Source organism: Pygoscelis adeliae, unplaced genomic scaffold (genome assembly GCF_000699105.1).
Source record: "Pygoscelis adeliae isolate BGI_AS28 unplaced genomic scaffold, ASM69910v1 Scaffold58, whole genome shotgun sequence".
Lineage (NCBI taxonomy): Eukaryota > Metazoa > Chordata > Aves > Sphenisciformes > Spheniscidae > Pygoscelis > Pygoscelis adeliae.
In genome coordinates this window covers 2,083,700-2,109,416 of record NW_008825564.1, presented here as the reverse complement: position 1 = coordinate 2,109,416, position 25,717 = coordinate 2,083,700, and the positions used below count along the sequence as shown (strand labels likewise).

The window sequence follows — 25,717 nt, the reverse complement described above, 5'->3', positions numbered from 1 at the left end:
TCGCTTAGCTCTGCTGGTTGCCTATGGCATACCAAGAATGGAATAGCAGGTGGGCTGTAGACATGCTAAGGCGTTGCCAGCCTGGGGTATATTGCACTGGATTTTGCTTGTGCAAACTTGTATGCAGTGGCCAGTTTCTTCTTTCTCACATTTTACTTTCACAAAGGGGGGGGGAAGTTATTTGGCAATTTGGTGTATGTATGTATAAATAAGCATATTTTAAAGAAGGCATATAGTTTGTAGGGAAGCAGAAGGGGAGGGAGGAGAGGTGTTATTGCTAAGGTGGGTTGTCCTAAATGGAGCTGTAGTAGTGGTACCACATGTATTTTCAAAGTCGAGGAGAGCTAGTAGGTGTGCATCTCCTGGTTCTTGAGCAAGCAATGTAGTTTCAGCACAGTTCAGAACCAGATCTGAAATGAAAGATGAGCTGCCATCACTCTAGGATGTGTGATACAGTGAATTCGCTCACCTTAATCACAGGCAATCATTTTTTTTACTGATATTGATGTCATCTTTTCTCATTCTGTTACCTTGTTTGGCATTTTGAGTATATCCGGGATTGATTCAAAGCAAGTGGTTGAATTTAGAGTGCTTTTGTTCTGTTGCCTTTTCTGTGATGGCAGAGGAGCTAGTGTAAGTTTAGCTGTGTTACTTACTTTCTAGATAATTGTTTATTTGTCCTCGCGGCTTTTGCACTTCAGGAGCTAACCTGACTGATTAGGCAGAGGTATCAGGCAGCCAGCCTGCCTCATACACAACCAGGGGGATACTGAAGGTAGACTACAGCCTGTCACAAAAGTGCACCAAAGGAGGCGTCTCATATATGGATGCCTCTAATGGTAAGTATAGAGGGTTTGTGGCTGGTCTGTGCCAGGTCTGCATGGGTAATTCAGTTGTAACCTTTTTTTCTAATAGGAGAATGACTTGGTACCAGGAAAAAGATTCTTTTCCTTCCTGGTTTGTTGGCTTCTCCATGTGCTCATTTGTTGTTCTTTCTTGCAATTCTCCTGCTGTTGCTCACTTGTAAGATCAAATACCAAAAAAAAAAAAAAAAAGTTTTTTCCACTAATTGTCTTACACAATGACCACATAATTTCTTTGCACTATAATTTTAAATGTTTGATTTTAATTAGGAGGTCCATGTGAAGGAAGGGGGAATGGGAGCTGCTTAGGTAGCAAGGGGGGGACCTAAAAAATCTGTAGACTTCCCAGGTTACTGTTTGCAGTGTTTTTCCTGCAGGTTTTCATAGGCTCCTTTAAGTTTTGCTTACAGATGGAGCCCTAGCCAGCCTATTTAAAGCAGAATTAATTTTCAGTGACAGCTCCTCTCTAGTGACTCGAAACAGCATGGTCTGTATTTCAAATGGTAACCAGAGTATATTCTTGATGAAGTATCTCACAGAAGGTCTTTGGAGAGGCACGAGCTATAACCTGTAATGCAGTCTATGTAACTTTCTAATAAAGAAAATGGGTAATTAGAGGTAAGAGTGTGCTTTTTAGCAAGAATCCCTTCTGGAGGAGAAGCAATACGTTGGTGCTCTCTAGAACAGTCAGAGTAAGAAGTGAAAAGTCAACAATTCTGCCATGAAAGACAGTTTCTCGGTGTACTGCTTGTGGGAGGGGACATCAAGGAGATGCACAAGCAAAGGCAGAGCAAGTGCCTGCTTCTTCTGCACCCGTGAACTTCTGACTCCAGCCCTCAGTGTTCTGGGTCTGCGGTGCTGCAACAGTTAATAGAAAATGTGCCAGAGTATAGCATTTAGCAATAAACTTTGCCAATGGGTGTTGTAGGGCTAAAAAGAGTGGTTACGCAGTGTAAGTGACTGCCTTTATGCTGCTCTTTATAAATGCTGAGAATATCTACCTCCCCCATTGCTACTGTCATTCTTCCTGATTTGTCTGGAGATACGGTTAAGGCTAGTTTCTCTGAGGGCTTAGGAGAGAAAGGATGCAACAGGGTAGGGACTAGGGTCGCAACGTGTGACAGATGTTATAAGGTGTTTCCCTTGATAGGTCTGAGCTTAGCTGGCCTTCTGTCGATGCCACTATCTGTGTCAGTCGGACTTCAAGTAGACAGACAGTCTGTGGGCTTCAAAATTGTCAGAAATGCTTTTTCATAGTTGGTGGGGTTTTTGGGTTTTTTTTAAGCTTTCATGTAGCTATCATTGCCTTGTGTGCTTTGCAAGGTGTCAGAAACCTGACAGAGCAGCAGCGTTATCTTTTGTAAGAAGGTTTTGCATAGTATGTTTACTTGTTAAACAAGCTTCTGTAGATTCTGCTTTATATGTGTAATTCCTTCTTATTCTATATGTTTACTAGAAGTGACCATAAAGACTTCATAGTCTCTAAGCAAATTTATCACATTAATTGGTTAACATTCTTTTATATTGTTATTCAGGGGTACTGTAAATATGCTGGAGCATAATTGCAGATCTAGGTCTTTTTTTCACAAAAAACAGTCCCTTTTGATATGACAAATTCAAGCCTTTGGGTTTTTGTACCATTTCCACTCTCATGGAGTTTTCTGCTAGAAGCACATGACTAATTTGAATGAAGTGCTCCCTCACCTCTGAAAATGATACTCCAATTTATCCATCAGGTTTTAAAACTGCATTTTCTTATCGTTATTGATCACTGCTTTTTCTTATACTGGGAGTAGTGGAGGAGTGAAGAGGGAAGCAGGGTACTTTCCTGTTTGCCGAACAGTGTGCTGTGACACATTGTAGAGGCAGTTCAGAGTTACTCATATCTGGCACCTGTTTTATCACAAATAAAAATAGGTTGCTTTTGAAAAACATGGGGAACCCTTATCAGCACGATGCTGACTCTTTGTAATCTTTTTCATTTCCTTGTTGCATATAAGAGCCTTTTTAGTAAGTCTTCTCTCTTTGCACCTTGGCTTTCTGTTTGCATTTCCAAACCACGATGTTCAGTCTTCAGGTCCGTTCTAAGTAGGAGAGGTGCAGTGAAGTCTCCATATTTACTGAGAGGTGCAAAAGGAGTTATTTTTACAAAGTCAGCCTGCTTGTGTGGACACTACCGGCTTCATTGGTTTCTTTCAGTTCACCATCAGCTCTGGATGTGGCAGGGTGAGCCTGCCCGGATATTGTTCTTCAACCACCTCCTTATGGACATAGCACAGATGCCACCTCTGAACTGCTGGATCTGTTGGTAGTGATGAGCGTGGGGCTTTATTGACTTGTGCTGCAATAGTCGGGGTTCTTCTTCCACCACTCTTACTTGGGACAATGAGAGATGTGGGTTTTTAAACAGTGGCTCTTTTATATAATGAAATCTTGGGGAGGGGAGGTGTGGTTCTGACACAGCAGCAGTCACCTTCAAAGTGCATCTGGGTAAGTTAGTGAAGAGCTTGGGGCTGCATGTGCCTTAAACATCCTAGTCCTGCCTGTCTCATCAGGCTTAAGACTTCGTGGAATCCTTGTTTTTCATTGCATAGTGAAATTTATTCTCAGCCTCAAAAAAGGAAAGCTTATAGACCGTAGGAAGCCTTTTATGTGTACTTTTCTTCCAGATTCCCTCTATAGCTCCTGTAATGAGAAGTCTCATCGGTTCAGAGAAATGCTGTTGCCTTACGAGAAGTTTGAGTTGGTAGTTTTGCTGCATGTTTAGCAATTTCATATCGTTTCTATTCCAACTAAATACGTGATCAGGTAGGGTAAGTTGTTGAAGGTCTCTTGTAGCTGAGTATTGCTGGGTAATTTTGGTGCTCTGGAAATGCTATATACCATGTTAAAGAGGGGGCATTTTTGCCCTACTTTACATGATCAGCTCATTGCTTTTCCGAGTAATTGTGTGTATGCTACTTTGGTGCTGAAATTTTGGATTTGGGATTCACTCCTGATATCCTTGTCTGGGATGACATTTTCTGAGACACACACCCATGCACCCACATCCATGGGGAAACCAGTGGCACATCTTGCACAGTTCAGTGGTGCAGTGTGCTTCCTTATCCCCTTTTTGTTTCAAAGCAGGTGAAACAAAACCCTCGCATAATTCACCTAGATTTGGAATTTAACAAATGCAGCTTAGCTTTCTGCGTTACTTTGCTGTGTCTTGAAGCTTAGTTGGTTGTATCTTACTCTTTCAATCAAAGTAAAAAGGATGAGTGGCTTTTGTTCTAATACCAGTTGAGCCTTCTAAACAGCACTGTTCCCTAGGAAAGAAAATTACACGATTGGCAGCAATATTACTATTTCATTACTGCACTGCCATTGCTAGTGACCTTCCTTGCCTTAAATTATACTGTTTCTCTATCATGTGCCAGAAAGGTAGCCAAAGGTTTTCTCTCAAATTATTGCCAGCAGACTGCAGGGATCAGTGGTGTAGATAACTTGGCAATCACTGTATTTCTGCAGTATTAGGTGCGCTTTTTCTTACGTACTCTATGTGTTACTGAGAGAATTTTTGATTGCGTATATAAAAATGGTCATGGCAGTAGTTATTTTTACTGTATCGCATCTTCAGGGAGAAGCAGAAATTACAGTGCTTCTTCTGAGAGCTAGTGAGAATTAGTTGCTCTTTGGTTGTCTTCTGTTATTGGCAAATAATAATCCCAGAGGAGGCTGTGCCAAGTGGAGATGATATTTCCAAGGTCCATATTGCACCCTTCATTTGTGGTTCTTGCTGCACTTCAGGAAGTGCAATGGATCTTTCCACCCGCCTCCTCTCTGATCAAATATTATCATCTCCATTCTGTGAAATTGGGGAAAACAACAGAGGGGATAAATGACTCACCCAGAATTAAGCAGCAGCTCAGTAATAGAAAACGCAGATCTCTCTGAAGATTGGATCGCCTGGATCCCAGGTACCTTTCAGACAGGGAGATGTTTTTGATCCCCTCTCTCCCTGGGGCTTTGCAAACCAGTTTCCCAGGGCTCCGCATCACTGCTTCCCTCATCTCACAGTTATGTTGATGCAGCTTCAGGATGCTTTTCTTGATGAGTTCCATGGTGCACAGGATCCATTAATACCACCCCCAGCACAGAGGCTTACTCCTCACCACAGGTGTCTGTCTCTCCCTTTATGTGTGACAGCGTTAATGCCAGCTGACCATATTTATGTGGCTGACTGAATAATTTGATTGATTTAAGCTGTCTGGCTGCTTTTGAAAAATTTGAGTATACTCAGCCATGTTACCACTTTTATTTATTGTCTACTTAATCAAGTCTGTTCTAGTTGTATTTTGTAGACCAATTGTACATGGCTGACATCCATGAATGAGGTGGCTCATTTGTGATTAGTAAATTGTATTTGATATGCATTCCCAATGTGGTGGGTCCAAGCCTTAAATTTACAGAAAAATTACTGTTTAAATCACCTCAACTTGTCCCCCCATAGCATCATGAACGGATTTTGAAAATAATGGGTTAGGCAGTTCCTAATTTCAGATGTTCCTCTTCATGATAGATACGGCTATTTATTATTTTGCTTTCACAGCAGTACAACCTTTTTCATTTCTTGAATTCAAGAACTTCACAATGGAGGTCAGAATGACCATATGCCATTTTAAAGAATACGGTGGGAGATGAGTAGTATCAACACAGCAGTTCAGCAGAGTCAGGAAGAAGGCAGAGGTTTCTTAAGATCAAGGGCAGTACCTTGCCTAGAGAGGTGTATTACTGTGTCTCTCTCTGCTGTTGTAGCTTTTGGGGGGAGGGAGGGATTATCTCTGTGTTGCTTCCAAGTATTGCACAAAATAAATTCTAAGATAAAAAAAAAACTGTATTAATTTTTTTTTTTCCCCTTTCCAAGTAGAAACTAGTTATAGATATCTACACATAGCCTACTTTTTAAGGTGGGGGAAAGATGTTGATAGCGCTTCCAGCTATCAACCAGCTTCTGTTGAACTGGTGACCTCTTGTTCATACTGGTTTGGACAGTGAGGTGACACACCAGCCTGGTGTCTGGTCTGGTGCACTCGTCCTTTCCTGGAGTCTGTCTTATATGCAGAAATCCCTATTGTCTGTATTCAGTTCACCACAGCAACTTTGAAATTTAAATCTCTGCTGTACTTCAAGTCAAACAGTTATTGAAATATCACCATGTAATCTGTGCCCTTCCAAGACAGGCTTATGCAAATATGCAAATACCTAACTGTTCTCAACACAGCTAAAAGAAATTTGGCCCTCATGATGTTGTTTCTCATGGGAAAAGGCATTTAGAGATGGGGTAAAAAATGAAGGTATAACTCTTTTCTTCTTTCTCAATTTGTTTTCTTTTTCCTGTTGTTTTCTACTAATCCACAGAGGAACAACATAACATATCAAATCTGTTTACCGCTCGAACAGTCTGGGATGCTTTAATGTCTCTGTTGTAATTTAGGAAATGAACTGACAGACAAAATTGTGTTGGGTGGACACTAAAAATATACACTGAAGGAACCACGAAAACTCCCAGGTAGAAATTAGCTCTTTTTTTGCCAGTGCAATTTATGATGAGAAATGAACTAAGCTTCTTCCTCAAAGTCACAGCTATAGATCAACTAGAAGCTTGAAGGACTACTTGAATCCTGAGAGGTAGCACATTGATCTACAGCTCCAAGAATTGTGCCAAGAAAGGATAATCAACAAGATCTTCACCTGATTTATGTAGGCCAGACATCTGTGACTTGCCTTTCAAAGGTGATCTCAAAGAGGCATAATTAAAACTTGATGATGTTATTAAATAATCATGATGATTTGTGTCCCTGCGTTGCAGCCATGTGTGTGTTTTTGTGTGGTTATAAATACGGTTAGTCCCTGCTCCTGAAAATGAAGGTTAGAGAGTGCTGGGCTTAAGGGCAGGAATTTTGCACGCAGCTCTTATGTAGAAGGTCTCCAAATTATTCTAATGCTGGACCTCTGTTTCAGTTTATAAATAGTCAAATTGCAAGTTAGTGAAAAAATAAACCCAAGAAGTTTTTAATTGGTAAAACTGAGCAGCCTCTAAATTTGCCCACTCTGCAGAGAGAAGCAGTGCTCTGATATTAGAGATGCTGACTTGAGGCTGGAGAGAGTGGGGTAAGACCGCAGGTTGTGACGCGGTCTTACTCTGGTCTGGAAACCACTAGTAACACAGTATTGCCTTTTCACCCTCACCGTACCTGCCAGAAGGAGAAAGAAAGTATAGGGGCAAGGGTTGTCTTTCATTAGATATTTAAACACCCTGAGCAGAACATAGATGTGACCTGAGCTGCAGCCTGTAGATATGCTGTAATATAAACACTGCTGACGTGCTTTATTTGTGATTTTTCCATTGAATTGTATTATTTTGGATAGAATTTTTGAGACATACAAGAAGCTACCTTTGAAGTCGAGTATGGATCTTTTTTTTCCCCCCTCTACTATCTGGATGCTGGTGGGAATTTTGAAGAAGCTGTTTATTATTTGGTTTTGAAGTTTTCTTAGGATTTGTTTTGTGTTTCAGGACATTGATCGGTTGTCCTGATCAAGGTCCTAACAGGCCTAACTTTCTCCATTTATATCAATGTGATTTTTACTCTTTCATTTTCAAGACTGAAAAGACATAAACCACAGTATGTTGCCTAGTTATTAAAAAAAAAAAAGGAAGGGGGAGGTGGCACCTCTGATTCTGCATGCAGAACAGTGAACATAAGAGATACAGTTTGGGGCTGATTATCATAGGAAGCACGAGTTAGAACCGATGATCAAGTTTCTGAGAATTCCCAGCCTTTCCATTAATTTTGATTTATTGATTTTTATGAGCAGGAGCAGTGATAAGCTCAGGCTCTGAGGAGGATCAGAAAGGCCAGTGCGTGTCAAGGGTTATAGCCTTGTTTCATGCTGTGATTTATACAGTGAAGGTACTGGCTGCATTCTTCTGCTTGGTGTTATTTTATTTCTTTGCGTCATTATAGTATTTCATGACTTAAAGATAGGTGCCCTCTGAGAATCTGTTCTGTTGTGTCTCTGACATTGTTACAGACTGAAGGTCTGATTATTGGAAGTGCTGAGCCCTTGCAGCTCCAGTGGAATGAATGGAAGCTGAAGGTGCTCTGAAAATCATGCCTGAGGCATTTTACTCTTTTAAAGGGATTGAGTCGTGCCTCATAAATACAGGTCTCTGCTTTGACTAATTCCCCCTTGACTGCACATCCTTTGAAGTAAATGGAGTTTATTTGATTAGAATGAAACCTGTGCTCCAAAATTAACTCTCATCCTCACTACGTAGCTGAGGAATTGATTAGGTCTTAGTAAATCTGATGTTAAAATTAAGCTTCAAATTTACAATTAAGCTTCAGAGTTTTGCTTTATAATTGGAATACTGCATGTTGGGAAAGATCAGAAACCCTTTTTCTTTTAGGGTTCAGGTGATTCTGGGCACAACTCATTCCTATGGCAGAGCTACTAGTGTGGCAGAGGTAACTAAAGACACTGAAAGGGTGGTTTTGCCACTAGAAGAGGTACCAGGACCAAGTGTTTGCAGCTGATGCAGGGAGTCAGCCTGCCTGAGCCATTCACATTCCTCCTGCAAAGAGTCTTAATTCTCATTTCTCCAGTTCCACTGAGAGAAAGCAGATGTCAGACAGTGATCCAGCCTCAGGAAAAGGGTGATTTATCCCAATGCTTGATAATTCCGCTGTTCTTGCAGAGGAGGAAGCTTGCCTAAGCAGTGGCTGTTCGATCCTGAAGTAAGGGAAGATGCTGCGTTATAGGCATGTGGGTGACTGCTGGAGAAGTCCAAAGGAGCACTCATGCAGAGGTGAAAGCCGAAGATGAGGGATCTGGGGACTGCGTATATGAAGAAAGGCTTAGTCAACTTGACTTTTTTTGTTAGTTTTTTAAGAACATAAATATGCAACCTACTGAGGTGGCCCTGCAGGGATTAAGGATCCTTTTCAGTCCTTGGCTAAAGCCCCTTCTGTTCCCGGGTTGCTCAGATGTGCCCAGAGGTCAGCATTGCTTCAGCCCTTACTTTTTGAAAATCCATTCTTCACTCAAGGAGATTCATAGCAGTCTTGCCAAACTGTACTTTTCCCTTTTTTTCCTTCCTTGAAGCCAGTATTTGATTAAAAAAAGGAAGTTTGGGTTTGGTTTTTTTTTTTTTTTTCTGTCTCAGCTAAGGGACAGATGACAGAAGACCCATTTCTTTTGTTTCCAGTTATTTTCAAAGAACAAATTTAATCAGTTACATTCTCATCTATATGTCTGTCTAGATTTCTCTGGTTACCTCTGTGGTACATCCATGTACAATATGGTAGATCATCTGCTGTGTCAGCAGAGCTTCACGTTTCAATGTGTACATTGATCTAATACTATTTTGTGACTGATGGGGTTTGGTGTTTGGTTCTCAGCAGGCAATATGGTACATGCTGTTAGCAGTGGGGAAGGCTGTTGTTTTGATGAGGAGACGTGTGCTTCTTCCCTGTGTGTCTCTGTCCCGGCCTGAACAACAGAACTTGGCACAAACAAAACACCCATTGAGAGAATATTCAGGCAAATAGGTAGTTGCTTCCTCTTGTTCTTACTGCTGGTCTCCTGCAGACAGGCTCTACACGGTGTTTCATTGTCTTTAAGACTGTAGACCAAGGCTGGCTTTTTTCAGGATAATGTTTTGACATCCTTTGTTACTAGAACTGGCATTCCTCTCATTTACAGTGTTTTCTAAATTTTGTGGCTGATTGTATTTTATGTTTAGTTTTTGAAGCTCCTGCCTGTACATATTTTATTCCACCCTCCTTGTTTTTCTGTTTTTAGCCAGTGAGACCTGCAACGATTTCCATCCCATGTTCTTCACCCATGACAGATCGTTTGAGGAGTTCTTCTGTATCTGCATTCAGCTCTTGAACAAGACATGGAAGGAAATGAGGGCAACTTCAGAGGACTTTAACAAGGCAAGAAAAACAGTGGGGTGGGAATAACTGGGCAGGATGGTGAAACAAGAGCACGTATCCTTTCCTAGAGGCACAGGGGTTTACTGATCCCGCTTCTGCTGAATGCTGTGGAGTTTTCATCTGTTCAGATTCTTTGCACATCAGAGGGCCAGCATTTAGAAAGTGGGGGTAGGGGATGGGATGTGTAAGGGAGGTTCACAGACCTTTTTCCATCATGTTGCACTGCAGACTGTGAAACTAGAAACCTGGCTTGAGGGGAAGTTATGCCTTTTTATGTTAGCAATATTATGCTGAAGTGCTGCAGCCTCTAAGGTTGTAAATAATGCAGAGTACTGCAGTGATAATTCTGTGCATCCCTTTCATTTCATATAAGCACTAAAGTGGTAAAATGTTCAAGAGTGGACACAATCCTGACAAAGTGCTGTGCAGTTTAGCCTGCTAAAACAAAAAAACCAACCAACCGAAAAAAAAAACCAAACCAAAAAAACCCCCTCAGTATTGTACCCTTTTTATTGTAAGACAGTGTTCTGGAAGTTTCAGCCAATCTCCTGACTATCAGCAAAGCTATGGAGAACAGGGCTTTCTGTCTTAATGGTCCCTAGACATCCTATTTTAACTGTCTAACTTACCAGGAGGCTGAAAAGTATCTTTGGCATTTTGTAAGAATGACAGACTTGTGCTTTTGTGGCCAGCTGGCATCCTTATCTTTGTTGGGATCCTTCGACTGGATCTTGAGCCGCTCCCTGAGACTAGATGTTGGATGTAGAGCTGTTGGTTGAGAGTGAAAAGTGAGACAGTTGCACTGTGTCAGCATGTGTCACGCAAGTTCTCTGAAGTCACCAGACTCAAATGTAATGTGAGAGCTAGTAAGAACTAGCTAGTAAGAACGTGCCTAACTTCTAATTGGAACCATCTATTATTGAAGTGGTCTAAATGTCCATTTTCCACTGCAGAGCAAAGGTGAATCCTTAGGACACGGTGTTGAATAACCTTTGTTGAGTTATTTTAGGTAAGACAGTTGGCAGCAGTACCAGAGCCCAGGCAGAAGAGAGAAGGGAAGTCCAAAATGTGAGCTGTTGTAGCTAGATGACCTAGAGGCTTGTTCATGCATGGAATTTCTGCCACGCTTCTCTTACCTGATGGTCCAGGAGTGCGGAAGGAGCAATAGCAAGATAATTCATTGAACAGCATAGAAACCTAAAATCAAGGGCTTAAAAAAGCAACAACTTTTTTGAGAGTACTTCATAATATGTGGTTGTTTCAAACAAATGTATTAACAACTGCCTATTACTTACATGCCTTCTGTCTCAGTAGAAGGAAAACTTGTGTACATAATTTCCCACAATTTGAGTTGGAATATTATCAGTAATCCTAGGGGATTCAGGAAAAGAATGGTCCTGTTTCTGGCAACAGCCGAGATCACCCTAAAAAGAAAACAAAGAAATTTATTTCCTAGTGTTAGGCATTGCTGTGGAGCTTCATGGAAGATCAGGTAGTTTCTTCTCTGATCTGACTAGTTTGCTGTTTGTGTTTTCTGTTACTGAAAATCCTGCAACTTCACCCAGCAGCTCTTTCAGGTTCAACAGGTCCTACTGCATGTGTCACTGAAGACATAGGTGATCCTTAACTCCATGGGGCAAATCTGAAACATTTGCCATCGTGCTGCCAGGATTTGTGTCTGGTGGTGGCACTGTGGTGCATGAGAGATGAACCCAGGATCTTTGCCTGCGGAAATCACTCTTGATTTTGTAACTGTTTTTGTAAAGGGGAGGGAATAGTAAACTCTTGCGACTCTCATTTCTAACAGTTCAGTAATTATGTTCTGCTTATCTAAATTCTTTCTTTTAGTCATAAGGAGATTTTTCTGCTCTTATCCGCTTCAAATGACATGTGGTGGTGATGTGCATTACTCAGCTGATAAATGTCTAAAGGGATCTGAGTGAAGCAAACTGTGTTGTTGTGTGGGCTTGTGAAGCACTTCTGGATTTGTGGGGGATGATACGTTACACAGTGGTACCCAAGGTTTACCCATCTGGTTTGTGGGTGACAGCTGCCAGTGCTGATGGCTTTACCAAACTAAACAACACCATTTTTAATCCTTACCTGGCAAGAGGCATGTTAGTAGTCTTTCTGCATCTTTCCTGTGTGCTGTTAGTACCTGTTTCTATGCAGTTACTTTTGAAAACTTGGCAGGCAGAGGCCACGTGGACCCAGGGAGCATTCAGCCCCTACTTCCAGGAGTGAATGGGAAGAAAGCAGGCCTCACAAGATGCAGTAGCTTAGTTACTGTGGAAAAATTCTCTTTTATCCTCTCTTTGTGTTACTATTTTTCAGTTTCAATAACTTCATTGTCATGGTAATGTATAAAACAGCACTTTGCTACACTTTACTACCCACCTGGCTGATGGGATAATTCAGTTTCTTCCTTTTTCCCTTCCTCCCCCAAAATCTCCAAAACAAAATTGGACACTCTCAGTATATTGGATGGTAAGTCTTGAGACCTGGAGATTCTGCTAAAAAGCTAATCCACTTGCTTTGATCTTCAATCATAATTGAAGAAAAGGAGCTTTTTGTTTAATTTTAAACTTTTGATTGATCACAATAGCGTGTACATTGAGGGGCTGTAGGAGGTCTGTGTGCACATACAGAGATTTATTTCCTCCTCTCTTGCACTGGAGAATGATAGGCGCTGAAAGAAGTGAGGTGATTGAATACTTCCCCTCAAGTTTCAGTGCTGGTTCTCAAGGGGTTTTTTTAAGCACCAGATTAAGACTTTCTTTTGATGACAAAATGGCGTACTGCGCCATTGTGGTTCTTCAGTCCATGCTGTGGAGACTTCATATAGGTTTGTTCATTTTTAAAGCTTAAAAAAAATAATTAAAACAGCACTTTGCTCATGGTTGGAAGAATTTTATGGTGCTTTAGTGAAACATTTATGATCTCATGCTTTGTCTCTCTGATTCTCATTCATTAAAACAGATGCCTTTTGTCAACTCTTGCATTAGAAGAACTCCTTGGATCTCTATGGTGATAGTATGATACTGTCAGACCTAAAACCTTTTTTACAGTCTCTCAATATACTGGTAGATGTCTGAATAGAATAATTCAGTCAGGCAGCTAAGCTTATATTATGCCTTTATAACATTTTTAAGACATACATAATTCATGTCTGGTGAGTTTTCTAGAGAAATTAAGATGCAGTTGGGTAGACAGACATGCAAGTGGCAACAATTCCATTTGAAACCTTTTTGTTTTTCTTTGAGCCTACAGATGATCAAAGGACACTTTACAAGCTCTGTTCTCCACAGTCATTTGTGAGCAGACAGCATGTTTATGACTTTGAAAATATAATCCTGTCTCCAAGCTTTACATAATTCTGTATGTTTTATTGCCGCAGAAGAAAGCATTGTGTATTGATTTTTCGAGTTGGTGCTGACTGTAAGAAAGCTGGACTGAGTTATCTCACACTCCAGCATCTAGAAACCTTCATCACCAGCCTGCCCATTTAAATAGGTGCCCATCAGTCAGTTTTCCCTCACGTAGGGACCACCTGCACTCTGCTCAGGGTAATAAGGCCCTGCTGCCACACAGACTAAGATGTACTTAAATTGGCTGGGGAGGGGGTTGTTTACTTTTAACGTGATGGTAGGTAGAATTCAAGGTTACTGCCCCACTGTAGAATTCCTTCCATGGGGCCAAATGAAAGCATACTCCAAATGGAAAATTTTTTGTTGATCCCCACTCGTTGTACTTAAGTAAATGCACTTGTGTTTCCCTAAGGAGGATTTACATTGAGATCGCTATTTTATTAGTGGTATTCTTTTAAAATACACGTATTATTTCTCATGAGACAAGGAGACCACAGACAGGAGATTATGTAGGGGACAAGATTATCCTCTTACCTCTGCTCTCCAGAGATTTCAGTCAGCTACTTTTTGTAGGTTTGAAGTTCGATGCTAATAGGAAGAAAGGTGAGTGAATGGATTATTGTAATTGCAGGGCCAGCCATAGCTTGTCTTACTAGACCTGCAGAACAATATGAACAATTTGCTAATTCTGTGCCTAGTGTAGTGCCATCTTAAAAAAATAAAATTAAAAAAAAATTTACTGCTTCCAGTCCTAGTGTGGAAGGAAAAGGATGAAATTATTTGATTCACCCACCAAGGTTATGAAGCTGCTTTGTAGAGAATGGGCAAAATGATAGCTGCTTTTAGGTTTTTAGATGGTCAAAAATGACTAGTCATAACAAGACACAGATTAACATTTCAACATCGTGAAAGTTAACTAGGGGATGCCAAAACTGAAAAACTTTGAAAGTCCTGTGGTGTATGGCGCTTGAAATGAAAATCTGCTGCACTCACTGAAACTACAGGTTTAAGGAATAGGAAAATGGGATGAGGTTGGCTAATAATGCTACCGATGCATTTTTCTCATTACTGAGAACTCTAGTTAATTTATTTTGCCCGCTGGCCATGTGTTTGAGATCATCATAAGTATAAAACACCAGTTTTTAAATGTTCTATGAAAATTTATTTTGTAATAAGAAAAACCCAAAAAACTCTGGTTTCAGCATTTTGGCAAAGCTAGCATTCATTTCACAGTGGCAGATCTGGGTAGCCTGAGCAACCTGCACTTTGTGGTATTTGGCTATTTCAGTGACACACCAAGCCGCAGCACTGGATCCCTATGCAGGAGTGAGGTCTGTTCAGCAAGATGATAATATATGTCGCTGACAAGTATACACATAACAAACTGTCTTGTGTGGTAATGAGTGGAGTAGACATTGTTCACAGTGGCAGCAGATGCAAACAATAAATGCCCTACGTGAGTTCTGTAATTAAATACCAAAGCAAACACTGAGGCATTTGATAACCACAAAAGATGTTTATTGCTCATGCTCAGACCCTGTGAACATTTTTCCTTGCTCTGTGACAAGATAACAGAAAAGGTAACCAAGCATAACATAAAAATGAAAAATACCATTTTCTTGTTGGCTGACGGTTTGGAAATGCCATGCCACAAGTTTGTCAGCTTCTCTAGTGTTGTTATGCTTTCAGCTGCTGTAGGATGAATAATTGTGTAAGGTTCGGTTCAAAATATGACTAAGTGTTCAAGGGCAGGCTGTTAAGGAGCATACTTGTGTGAGTGGTGTTTTGTGTGGAAACGTGCTGTGGGCCAACACCACCATCAGGTGATGCATAAGGAAGCAAAGGTATAGAGGGTCATTTGGAAAGGGTCAGAGCAGCAATGTGGCAGAGGAGCTGTCACCGGCTTTGCCAGGTCCTCTGCAAATCGGGGAGACTCCGGGAGCAGACTGTGCACAGGTCCTGTCTGAAATGCCCCCCTGGCTGCAGCCTTGTTGTCCTAGTGCTAGTCCTTGCCATGGCAGCTCCATACCTGACCTGGAAGTGGCAGGGCTTTGCTGCATACCTGGAGGAGGAGCAGGTCTTCTAGCATGCTCAAGTGATCCCCTCTAGTGGCACTAACAATATTCTGCATTTTTCTGCTCGTTGCAGAGTTGGCCAAGTCTTGATAAACCCCACCCATTTTACAGGAGGGAGGCAAAGGCACCCAGAGCTCAAGTGCCTTGGCAGTGAAGCAGCGGTAGGGCCAAAATCAGAACCAGGATGTCTGGCCGTTTGCTCCAGCCTCCTCCATCACCCCCTCACAGCTCCAGGCTGCAGCAGCAGCTCCAGCCCCAAAGGTGGTGCTTTCCTCTGTGTCTGTGCCTCTCTTTCCCACCCCCTCACAAGGTATGCTTGGAGGAGGATGGCAAATGATAGCTCCAGGAGCGTGAAAGAACCATTACCTCAAACAGGAGAAAAATTAATTCAAACAAACTTGAAAGTAAAATCCTTTGGTCAGTCTGTAAATCTGTCTGTCACCTGCTTTTCCTTTCAATGATAAGGAGGGAAAGGGATGATAAATAGCTCTTCACAGATGTTCTCCAAAGCATTTATTGTTTTCTTCTGGGTGTGTTTGCAGCAGTCTGAAGCAGATGAATTCAACTTCTTTTGAGAGAAGCTTTGGAAGGCTGTTCTGTTTGCATTTTACCTGTGGGAAATGCTGGGCTAGTGGAATGATTGCACCTCTCTGTTAGCTTTATTGCACCTTCCCTTGGCAATGCTTTGTTTATATCAGTCAGGGATACCACAAATAAATTATTCTCACATAGAGTGAATTCAGTATTCCCCAGGCTTAGGCAGATTAGCACAAATTAAATTCCACATTTTCACACCTGAGGTCATTAGCACTTTATTAACTTTTATTGGAAACAGATAATTGCTATAAATGTATTGTATCATTAACTGTGTAATGCATAAATTGATTAAAAAATGTATAGCAACTAACATTTTGCAAGTCTGCTGCATAGCTTATACAGAAAATGTGACTTTTTAATTGAAGGAAAAAAAAAACACCCTCCAAATACAATGGGAATCTCCTAGAAGAGCATAATTTGGGTGCAGAAACATTGTCAGGTCTATTCCATTTTAAGCAGTGCAATTTAATGTGATGTAGGGAGAGTCTGTTTAAGACCTGTCCTTAGCATTTGTTCAGTGTTCCCTCTATGCTTTTTGTGGCCTGGATATTGCAAGTTTATTCCTTCATCGGCTGCTCATTTAGGAGTGGCTCTGTTTAGTCTTCTCCATCTCTGTGCATTTATCTATAACCTGTCAGATCTCCAAGCGTGTCCCACTGCGTTTGTCAAAGCCAGTTTATTACTCGTCTGCTGCTTCTGGCTGCAGGAACCTGAGAAAGGGATGTTTAAGACTCTGAAGATGCGGTCTTCCACTTACTGAGGCATCAGTCTGTAAAAATCACATCTAAATTTAAATGTTCATGCCCCAAAGGTTGGGACTGTCAAGCTCAAAGGAACTGGAGTATTGCATTTTTAAATCTAGTTGGTTGCTTCCTTTTGAAAAATTTTCAGTCTTAACTAGCATTGTCAAGAATGCAAATACATTTTGAAAAGATTAATTTGTGAAATATAAGTACTTAGACTGTGATCACATATGCAATGATTTCATGGAGGGAATAGGCTTAAAAGGAAAAGCATTTTAAAGCTGAATTTCTGCCCTTTTATATGCTAGGATGGGTACACTAAGAAAGAGATGGATTCTTCAAGCAAAAAGCAAGGAAAGGAAGGGGTGTCTCAACAAAACATCTGTTATTTAAAAAAAAAAAAAAAGAAAAAAGGAAGGGAGTATTTTGGTATAATCCATTCCTTGGTCAGAAACTCATTTGTCTTACCCTTTCCCCAGTGATGAAAGTCGCTGTTGGTTTCAGCAGTGAAATCTCTTATTTCTGAAAAACCTAGCCATCATTGGCAGAGTGGATTTTATCCCCCAGCTTTCTAATGAAGTCTCTGTGTTACTGTAGAACACATACGGGTCTGCTTAACACCCTGGAGATGGCAATTTTTAAAACTGTTGGTACTTTATATTTTCAAAGTGCTCTTCATTTCATCTCTGTGGGTGCTGATCAAACCAATAAACATCTCAGCCTTGAAAAAGATGATTGAGTGGAAAGCCTGATAACCAGAGGAGAAACACTGAGTGTAGGTTATCTGTGCTAACTGCTTTTTTTGTACTCTGTAGAAACGTTTTGCACTGGGAAAGAATTCCTCACTTGCATGTAGAGTGTTAGTCACTAAGGGAAATGATATAACTTAACTGGAACTGTCACCAAAACAGCGTATTTTTTGATATTGCCCCTGTCATTCCTGTCTTAAAGTGTGGATAATAATTGGATCCTGGGAACCAGTCTTGTCTCTGTATTTTTATTTCTTCTTTCTAGGATATGTTTTTGTAGTACAGTTCAATCAGAGGTGCGTGGCATATGGCTTTTTGCTGCATGAATTGCTGCTGATGTGAATGTCAGTGGGCATATAATACCAGATTTTCATTTTGTGAATCACAATGCATGGAATTCAGCCCGAGAGCTCCCCAGACTATAGACCTTATTATAGGCAAATAAAAAAGGGAAGGGGGGATTGGGGTGAGGTGATGTCTCAGAGATTTTGTTTCAGTTGAAATGAGGTTATTGTGATGAATGATGCAGCTGACAATGAGATTTTTATAGCCTCTCTTAGAGTAGCAGAGCTTGTATTATTGTTGGTTCCCTTTAAGTAATTGTAATCTAAATAGCACCGTGGTTGAAAAGAGCAGCAGAAATCTTTCATACATGTCTCGTAAGCAAAGCCAGGGCGCTTTGTTGTTTTCGTCTCATCTGTCCTTATACAAATGTCCTTCATTGTTTGCAATTTACGTCTCGTGTATTGTCTTGATTGAATATGTCAGTCACCATTAAAAAGGCGTTTGCCCGTCAGTCGCTGCTGCTGCTGTTGCGTGTCTCTATTTTTAGCACATGAGGTAATTGGCCAGCATCTGACAAAATGATCCTGCTACCCAATGTACCAGTGTAAATTGAGACTGGCTGTGATAGAGGCATATGGGAGGGGAGGGCTGCTGGGAGCCGGAGTGAGAGGAAGAGACGGTGCGCGGGTGTGGGTGGGCTCTCCTCAACTTTACACACACCAGCTACTTCAAGCCATGTCTGCCCCGTGCACCCGGGGCCAACAGAGGTACCTGCCTCTGCTGGCTTTCCATAGGTTACCTTGGGCACCAACAGTAGGGCAGCTATAGCAGAGTTAGTCCTACATGGGCTGCGCAAAGCTTTCTTAAGTGATCACAGGTTAAACTGGGCCTTGGTATGCTAACGTGAACTGTCCTCAAGTTCCCAGAGACTGGATGAGTGGGAAAATGGAGGAGGATGGGAGGTGAGAGATTTAGCATGTACTTTCTGAAGCAAGTGTTAGGTTTTGCTCCAAAGAATATTTGGGCTTGAGACCACAGCAGGGGCAGTTGTTACTTGGGAATGGTAGTGAAGCTGAGACGTGTGAACTTGGGTTCTGCCACTTTTCCATTGAGAGCAAAATAGCTTACTGGAGGATGGAAAGTGTTGTGTGTGCCTCTGGAAGTGGTAAGGCCCTTTTTTCTTTGCCGTTTCACCTCTACGCTGTCGATTTGAATAGCCATACGAAAAATATTGTGGATTTATCGATGACTGAAAGATAATTTACTGATAGGCTCCCTCCCAGTTCCTCAGGTTATCTTTATATGTTGGTCATGGCAAGCAGAGAAGCAAGGCCCCTAGTAATACATATGAAAGCTGAGGAATATCACCTTAGAAGCTGAGTGCAGGAACGGAGACAAATTTGATACCGTGTAAGTATATTAACCCAAACACCAGAGACAGGTGAAGAAACAAATACCAAATTCTGTGTCAGAATCCTTGAAAAAGAAGACATTAGTGCAGCTGATTAAAGATCGTGACACGTCAGTTGAAGATATTCATGCCATGACCATGAAACTGAAATGCTCGAGAACCATCCTTGCATCAAGAATGTCAAGTCTGCGTCTAGAGGAGTAGAAGCATCTGGGGAAATAGCTTCCACACATGCTTTGAATTTTATGGTAATTTTTCTCTCTGGAGGTGTATCTTCAGATTTCAAGCATCAGTTTTCTGTCTCAGGGAAACTGGCTGATCTTTGTTGTGTTGCTGATATGAGAACCTCAGCAGCAAGAACTTAAAAATTGCAGTTGTATCCATTTTGCTTGAATAGTAAAGGCTGCCTAGAATTTCTTATTGTACTTAACCAAGAGTCAAAAGGAAACTACAGATCTCGCTGTATCATTGTTACACTGTCAGCCTTTTCAGAAGCAATTGATCAGCCCTTCATAGTGAAAATAACGTCTTAAAAGTCACCAAGTAGGAAAATGGAACATCCTTATTTTTGTAAAATCAGATGTGTGAGAAGAAGGATGTAATCTCATAGCTGTCAAGATTTTCAGATTCCTTCCAAGAACTCTTTTCTGTGTAAGCTAAGGATTTGGAAGTTGTTAAAGGGCTGTTTTCTTCCTGGTGAATTTTTTTTTTTTTTTTTAAGATCTGAATTGATCTGATTGTCACATAACTGATACTTCTGCATTTTAAGGCCTGTATGTGATTTTTTTTTAGAAGCACACATATAAACTAGTGACTGGATGTAGAAATCTTACTGGATTTCTCTCTCTGTTCTAAGTGAAGCTTCCTTTAGCCTCTCTCCCTGTTTAATACTCTGACTTCCAACAGGATTTATTCCCCCAGTCTTTCCTTCTGCCTGTCCCCTTTCCTTGGAGCAACGGCATGGCTCGTACAGCGCTTCCACCTGTCTTAAGGAGGGTGTTAATGACTTTTCTCACTTTCTATAGATGGGGTGCCTGCTGACTACTTTGCACAGCCACATCTCCTGTCAAGAGATCAGAAAAGACCTTTTGTGGTCGTAGAATATTGGAAGCCGGTTTGTGAAGCCAGGATGGGGGTTACTGGCAGCTATGTATTTTCAGCAGTGGTAGAAATCTGAAGGACACTGTTAAAATTGTAAAGTCAAAATTACATGCGCAGACATGTTTCTTATTCCTAAAAATGTAGCTATACGGACAAAAAAAGTCTTCCCTCATGAGTAACAGCATAAATACAACATTTTAATAATGATGGCAGAGAACTGAATAGTCTTTTGTCTAGCCTAATTCCGCATACAGTGGGCTGCAAAGTTTAATTTACTTAGAGAAAAGAACTGTCTCCACCAATCTGGGAGATAAATCTCAGGTAGAAGGCATTGTATACATGCAGCTTGCAAATGGCTTCAGTTATATACATGGCCTAAATGGCCCTTCGCTGTGTAAAATCTTTAAGGTACCAGCTAAAGCAAAATCTTTAAACTGGTGGTTCTACTTGGGGAGAAAAGAAAGAAAATCTCTTCCTTGGCTATGCATGGGTTAGGGGTTTTTTATTGCCTTGTTGCTTTTAAACTCCAGAGAACAGGATGTTTCATAGCTGCTCAATTTGCTTTAGTTATTATCATTTGAAAGAATTTGATGATTCTAATTTCCTTCTCTACGCTTCTTGATTTTAGTACTAGAGTAACACTTCAGTCTCTAATATTGATTTTTATGATGGTCAGGGCTTTGATATTAATTTCTGCACCACAGCAAGCTGAGGATGGGTGATTGCCAATGCAAACTGAGGACTCAGAAAGACTAATTTCATGTTTTACAAATATAATTGTAGGTGTTTGCTTGTAGGATGGTCGCTGTGTTGATGAATCAGCAGTGCACCCATCTGTGATGTGGACTAACTGCATGCTGGGTCGCGTTAGCTAAAGCATAGCTAGCAGGTCAAAGGAAGGGATTATTCCCCCCAACTTGGCACTTGTGAGGCAGCAGCTGGAGGACGGTGTCCAGTTTTGTGCCCCAGTAATGGGGAGAGATTGACGGAATGGAGCTAGTCCAGCAGGCTGGTGGCTAGGGCCACCAAGATGATTAAGGGGGATGGAGCACGTGGCGTTCAAGGGGAATGTGAAGGAACTAGATTTGTTCATCCTGGTAAAGGCTGGGGCGGGGGGGAGAGTGGATCCAGTTGTATCTTCTTCCACTACCTGAACAAGAAGCTGTAGAGAAGATGCATACCCTTCTCAGAAGTACACAGTGAAAGAAGAAAAGACAAGTTGCAGTGAAGGAAACTGGTAGGATGTAAGGATAAAATATTCCCAACTACTGATACTGGTGCAGCACTGGAACAGGTTGCACAGAGAGATTATGGAATGTTCATCCTTGGAGAAACTCAAAACTCGCCCAGACAAGGCCCTGAGCAACATGACTTAAGCTTGAGTGTAGCTCTGCTGCGTCTGCAGGGCTTGATGTCGCCTAGGGTTTTCTAGCAACCTGAATTATTCTGTAGTTTTATGTGTAAAAGCTGTTTTCTTATCCAGTACGAAACAGGGAGAAATAGTAATTCATATCATTATTCATCATGAAAACAAACCAGATGCAGCATCAACCAATCTCATAAATTTTTTCTAATGTTAAAGAAAGTGCAAAAGATCCTTGTGATGGATGCAGTAGCCACTTGTAAGAAGTCAGGCTTTCCCCATTAACTGCAGTGACCCCTTTAAAGCAGTTTTAACTTGTTTTAGCTCTGACAGCTGAGCTGTTATTACTCAGGGGCATTCAAGCTCCTTCAGAAATGTGAGGTCAAAAGCGTTTCCTCAAAATGTTCTTGCTAACATTTAGGTAAGTATGTTTTACTAAATATTGACCACTGGCTGCTACTGCAGCTCGGCTAATGTGGTAACTTGTCTAGCCACTAACTCGTTAGCGTATTTGAGCCCTCATGCTTAAAGCAGCAATGTGTGTAGCAATTGCAGAGCGATGTTTGGCTACTAGTGGATTGGTTTTTGGTGTGTTTGTTGGTTTGTGGGTTGGGGTTTTTTGTTTGGTTTGGTTTTCTTTTTAAGTGCTTGTCTTGTACACAGACCTCTGTTTTAGCTGAAGCTCCATTCATTACAGGTTATAGCTCCATGTGCAAGCTGTCACTCCACCATTCTGGGAAGTTTCAGGTTTTTCTTTTAAGCACGGGTTTCTGACCAAAGGAGACTGCCATTTAAATTGACAGAACATACAATGGGTAAAAAAGGAGAAAGGAAAGGTGATGTTAACTAATTTTTAATTGGATAACAAGAATACATAAATTATGTTTTGCTGCATGTTGCCTGGAAAATCAGTGGTAGAGATGGGAACTTAGTCCACACTTCACTTGTCAGTGCTTTAATGATGGGACAACCCTATCTTGGTTTCTTTTCTCCTGTCTTGATACATGATTCTGTTAGCAAGGAGACGTATTTTTTTTCCACTGTGGTGGAAGCACCTTCCACATTTAAGCAAAATATTTTCCCTTTCTTTACATCCTTTAAAGGTTAAAGTAATGAAGTGGTTAGATGTAGTGTTTGCGTTTTTGATGTAAATGGCTGAAATTAAAATGTGTTGCAATTTGGGACAGTAGTGAGAAGGATGAGGAAAAAATGAAGAGAAGGCATTCACGCTGTCTTTCTGTGCACAATGTCTCATGCACAGCATTAGTAAGCAGTAAAAATTAGAGAGCAATGACAAGAGAACTGGAGCTGTCAGAAATTAATTTTTTTCTCTCTCTCTCTCTTTAAGTGACCAGGAAGACTCTAGTCATAAATGACAAATTTAATAATCAACCGGCATTTGTCAGTGTGTGCGTACATGAGCACAGCATATGCAATGCTCACTGTGATTACCAAGGCAAACTAGGACAAGCTGTACTCAAGGCAAGCCCAGCACTGCAGCTGGCTTTGGGTGGGTGGGCTTCTGCGGCTGCCACAGATGTTACGGATGCTGTATGTTGGGCAGAAAATTGACATGTGAGACTGGGACCTTGAATGTAAAAACCTGTACATTCATGTTGCCTGGCTTCGGTACAAGCAGCGGTGCTGTTATTGCCAAGGAGAGACTATGCCTCAGCCTTTCTGGAAAAAAGTTCCCCGCTGTCCAGATGTGAAAATTAGTTTCAGGCTAACACGGAAACATTGAGCCCCACTGGATAGGACAGCAGCTCAGGTGTGGAAGGCAGCCAGACCTCACTGTGGACTGTGGCTCCGATCGAAAGGTTGTCTACAGTGACCGTATCAAAAAAGAGTGATATTGGATGTTTTGCATATTACAGAGCAAAGCTATTCTGATTAAACTGGTAATTTTAAAATAAAAGGGCTGCAGAGGAACCAAGATAACCAGCAAATCACTTCTATTTTTCCAAATAGTACAAAGTGTTATTAACAAAAAAAAAAAAAAAAAAAAAAAAAGAGGCTGTTAAAAATATATTCAGGAATCAAAGGAAGAAAAGCAGGCAGAAAAAATGTGCAAGCACCATTAAGCTGCAGAAATTTTCCTTGGACAAGTTGCAGTACCTTTTCAAAGCAGCATATGGGGTTTATTCTGGTGACTCTAATTTCAACATGAATGGGAGTCACGTGGAATACTCCTGGCATACTGCTTTGAAAATATATCCCTGCATGATTAAGGAAGACTGAAATCTTTTTAAACCTCTATCAGTTTTGTTGTTGTTTTTTTTTTTTAAACCAATTCTAAAATGTTTTTAAAGGAAAGCATTAATGGAATGAAAATGGTCCAACCCCTGAATAAAGTGGTAACGTAACAGGTAGAAATACTACTGGCTTAGCACTATAAATATGTTTGTGCTTCAGAGGCTGGGGAATGAAGGGAGAAGAAAACTTGGAGTTTGTACCCACTGTTGCAACTGCCTCTGCATTGCTTGACCTTTATAAATTTGTCTCTTCACTGGGAAGATGAAGTAATCATTCCACCTACCATGTGCAAAGAGCAGAGAGTTCAATGAAGAGAGTGAGTACAAGGCAAGATTTGCCTCTGAGATGGCAAGCATGGCCATGCTGCAGTATTGACAGAATCTTTAGCTCATGGATGATTGAGACTGAAGAAATATGTACTCTGAAGATTGATTAGGAAGAGACTCATTAGTGGGAAGGAAGTTCTGAGCGTTTGCAACAGCCCTGACAAAACGAGCCAGAACACTGATAGAGCTGGGCCTGGTGCGTGGGCTGAATGTGAAGTAAGGTTGCTGGATGGAGGTTCAGAGAGTCCTTTCTGACAGCCGGTCCTTCCTACCCATCTTCAGAGAAAACAGTCTTAACAGTTTCTTGAGATGTTTTTAAAAGGATAAGACAGAAAATGTCCATAAAACCATATTGATGAATACAGACATGAGCATAGTGAGGAGTATGGACAATCATCTGGTGTCCTTCCAAAGATGCAGAGAAAGAGGGGAAAGTTACTTTTCCTTTTCCAATACTTTTTTCCCTTTTTTTTTTTTTTTTTTGTGCAACTGAGAATGTATTATAACTTTGATTTTGTGAGGGCTGCTGCTTTAGTGCTCAAGGATTTCCTCTGATTGCAATTTCTTATTGCCTGTCTTACTACTATTTATCTATCTTGATATCAGAGACACAAAAAAAAGTTGCCTGCCTTTTCTCCTTTTCACAAAATCTTCACCAGTGATATGTTACACCAGGATGCTGAGCTCACCTGTCCTTCATATCTGTTGACTTTCAGAGTGGGGTGTTAATATGCTTTGCTGGGGTTTCTCCAGTCGTTCCAAAATGGTTGCCACTTTCCAGACTTAAACATGAGATGCAACAGACAACATAAAAGAAAGAGTATTTATGTCAGCCTTATTTAAGCAAGAGGCTTCATTTAAGCAAGCCTATTTATATAGTGAGATTATTTATACTACATTTGTCTGTGAATGGGCGTGTGTGGGCATGCTTCTGTTGTGCATGCGACATGTGTTTGGGGTATGTATATTTGGCTGCACGTTTCCATGTACATGGACTGAAAAAGTGGCTGTTAATATCTTTGAGAAAGGGATGTTTGCAAAGCCCAGGTTAACCTAGGGAGGCTCTGAAGCCCATGGGAACGGCGTGCTGCCAGAGACCGACACAGTATAGGAGTGTCAGTAACTCATTTTGTGTCCCCCAAATTGCCCTGTGAGGGTATGGAGAGTATTGCCCTTTCTAGCTAAAGCTAGGCATCCACTCAGTAAATTGCTCCTATTAGAGTATACTTGCAAAAAAAATAGCTACGTGGTAAACAGCCCTAACTGTTCCTTCAGCTTATGTGAGTATTAATTTGACTTTCATGCCTGTGAGGTGGAAGCAGACAGAGCTTGTTCTTCTCAAGAAAGTTTGTTGCACGCTTGCTGGACCTGGAGACTAGACTCGTGTTTTCTGTTCTTTTCGTTAACTGTGGTCTTGGCAATCCCTTTCTGCACCTCCAGAGCCTTCTGACCATTACCCTTCCCTGCGAGCCTGTGATGCGAAAGTAGCTTGAAATGAATGTGATAAACGGTGGATAGGCCTCCATCAACAGCTGTTAAAATAATGGTCTAGAGGTCCTTCAACAGTAGCTGGGAAGGTCACCCAGGGCA

At 41.1% G+C, this 25,717-nt stretch overlaps 1 protein-coding gene across 1 annotated transcript in view; it reads left to right on the top strand.

Annotated features, from left to right (window-relative positions):
• LOC103923990 (engulfment and cell motility protein 1) overlaps positions 1–9,880 on the top strand; it is a 160,088-nt gene extending 150,208 nt beyond the window's left edge. The window contains exon 15 of the mRNA XM_009332425.1: positions 9,717–9,880. Coding sequence (XP_009330700.1) covers positions 9,717–9,880 — 164 coding nt within the window. The remainder of the gene's footprint in view (positions 1–9,716) is intronic.
• The last annotated feature ends 15,837 nt before the right edge of the window (positions 9,881–25,717 follow it).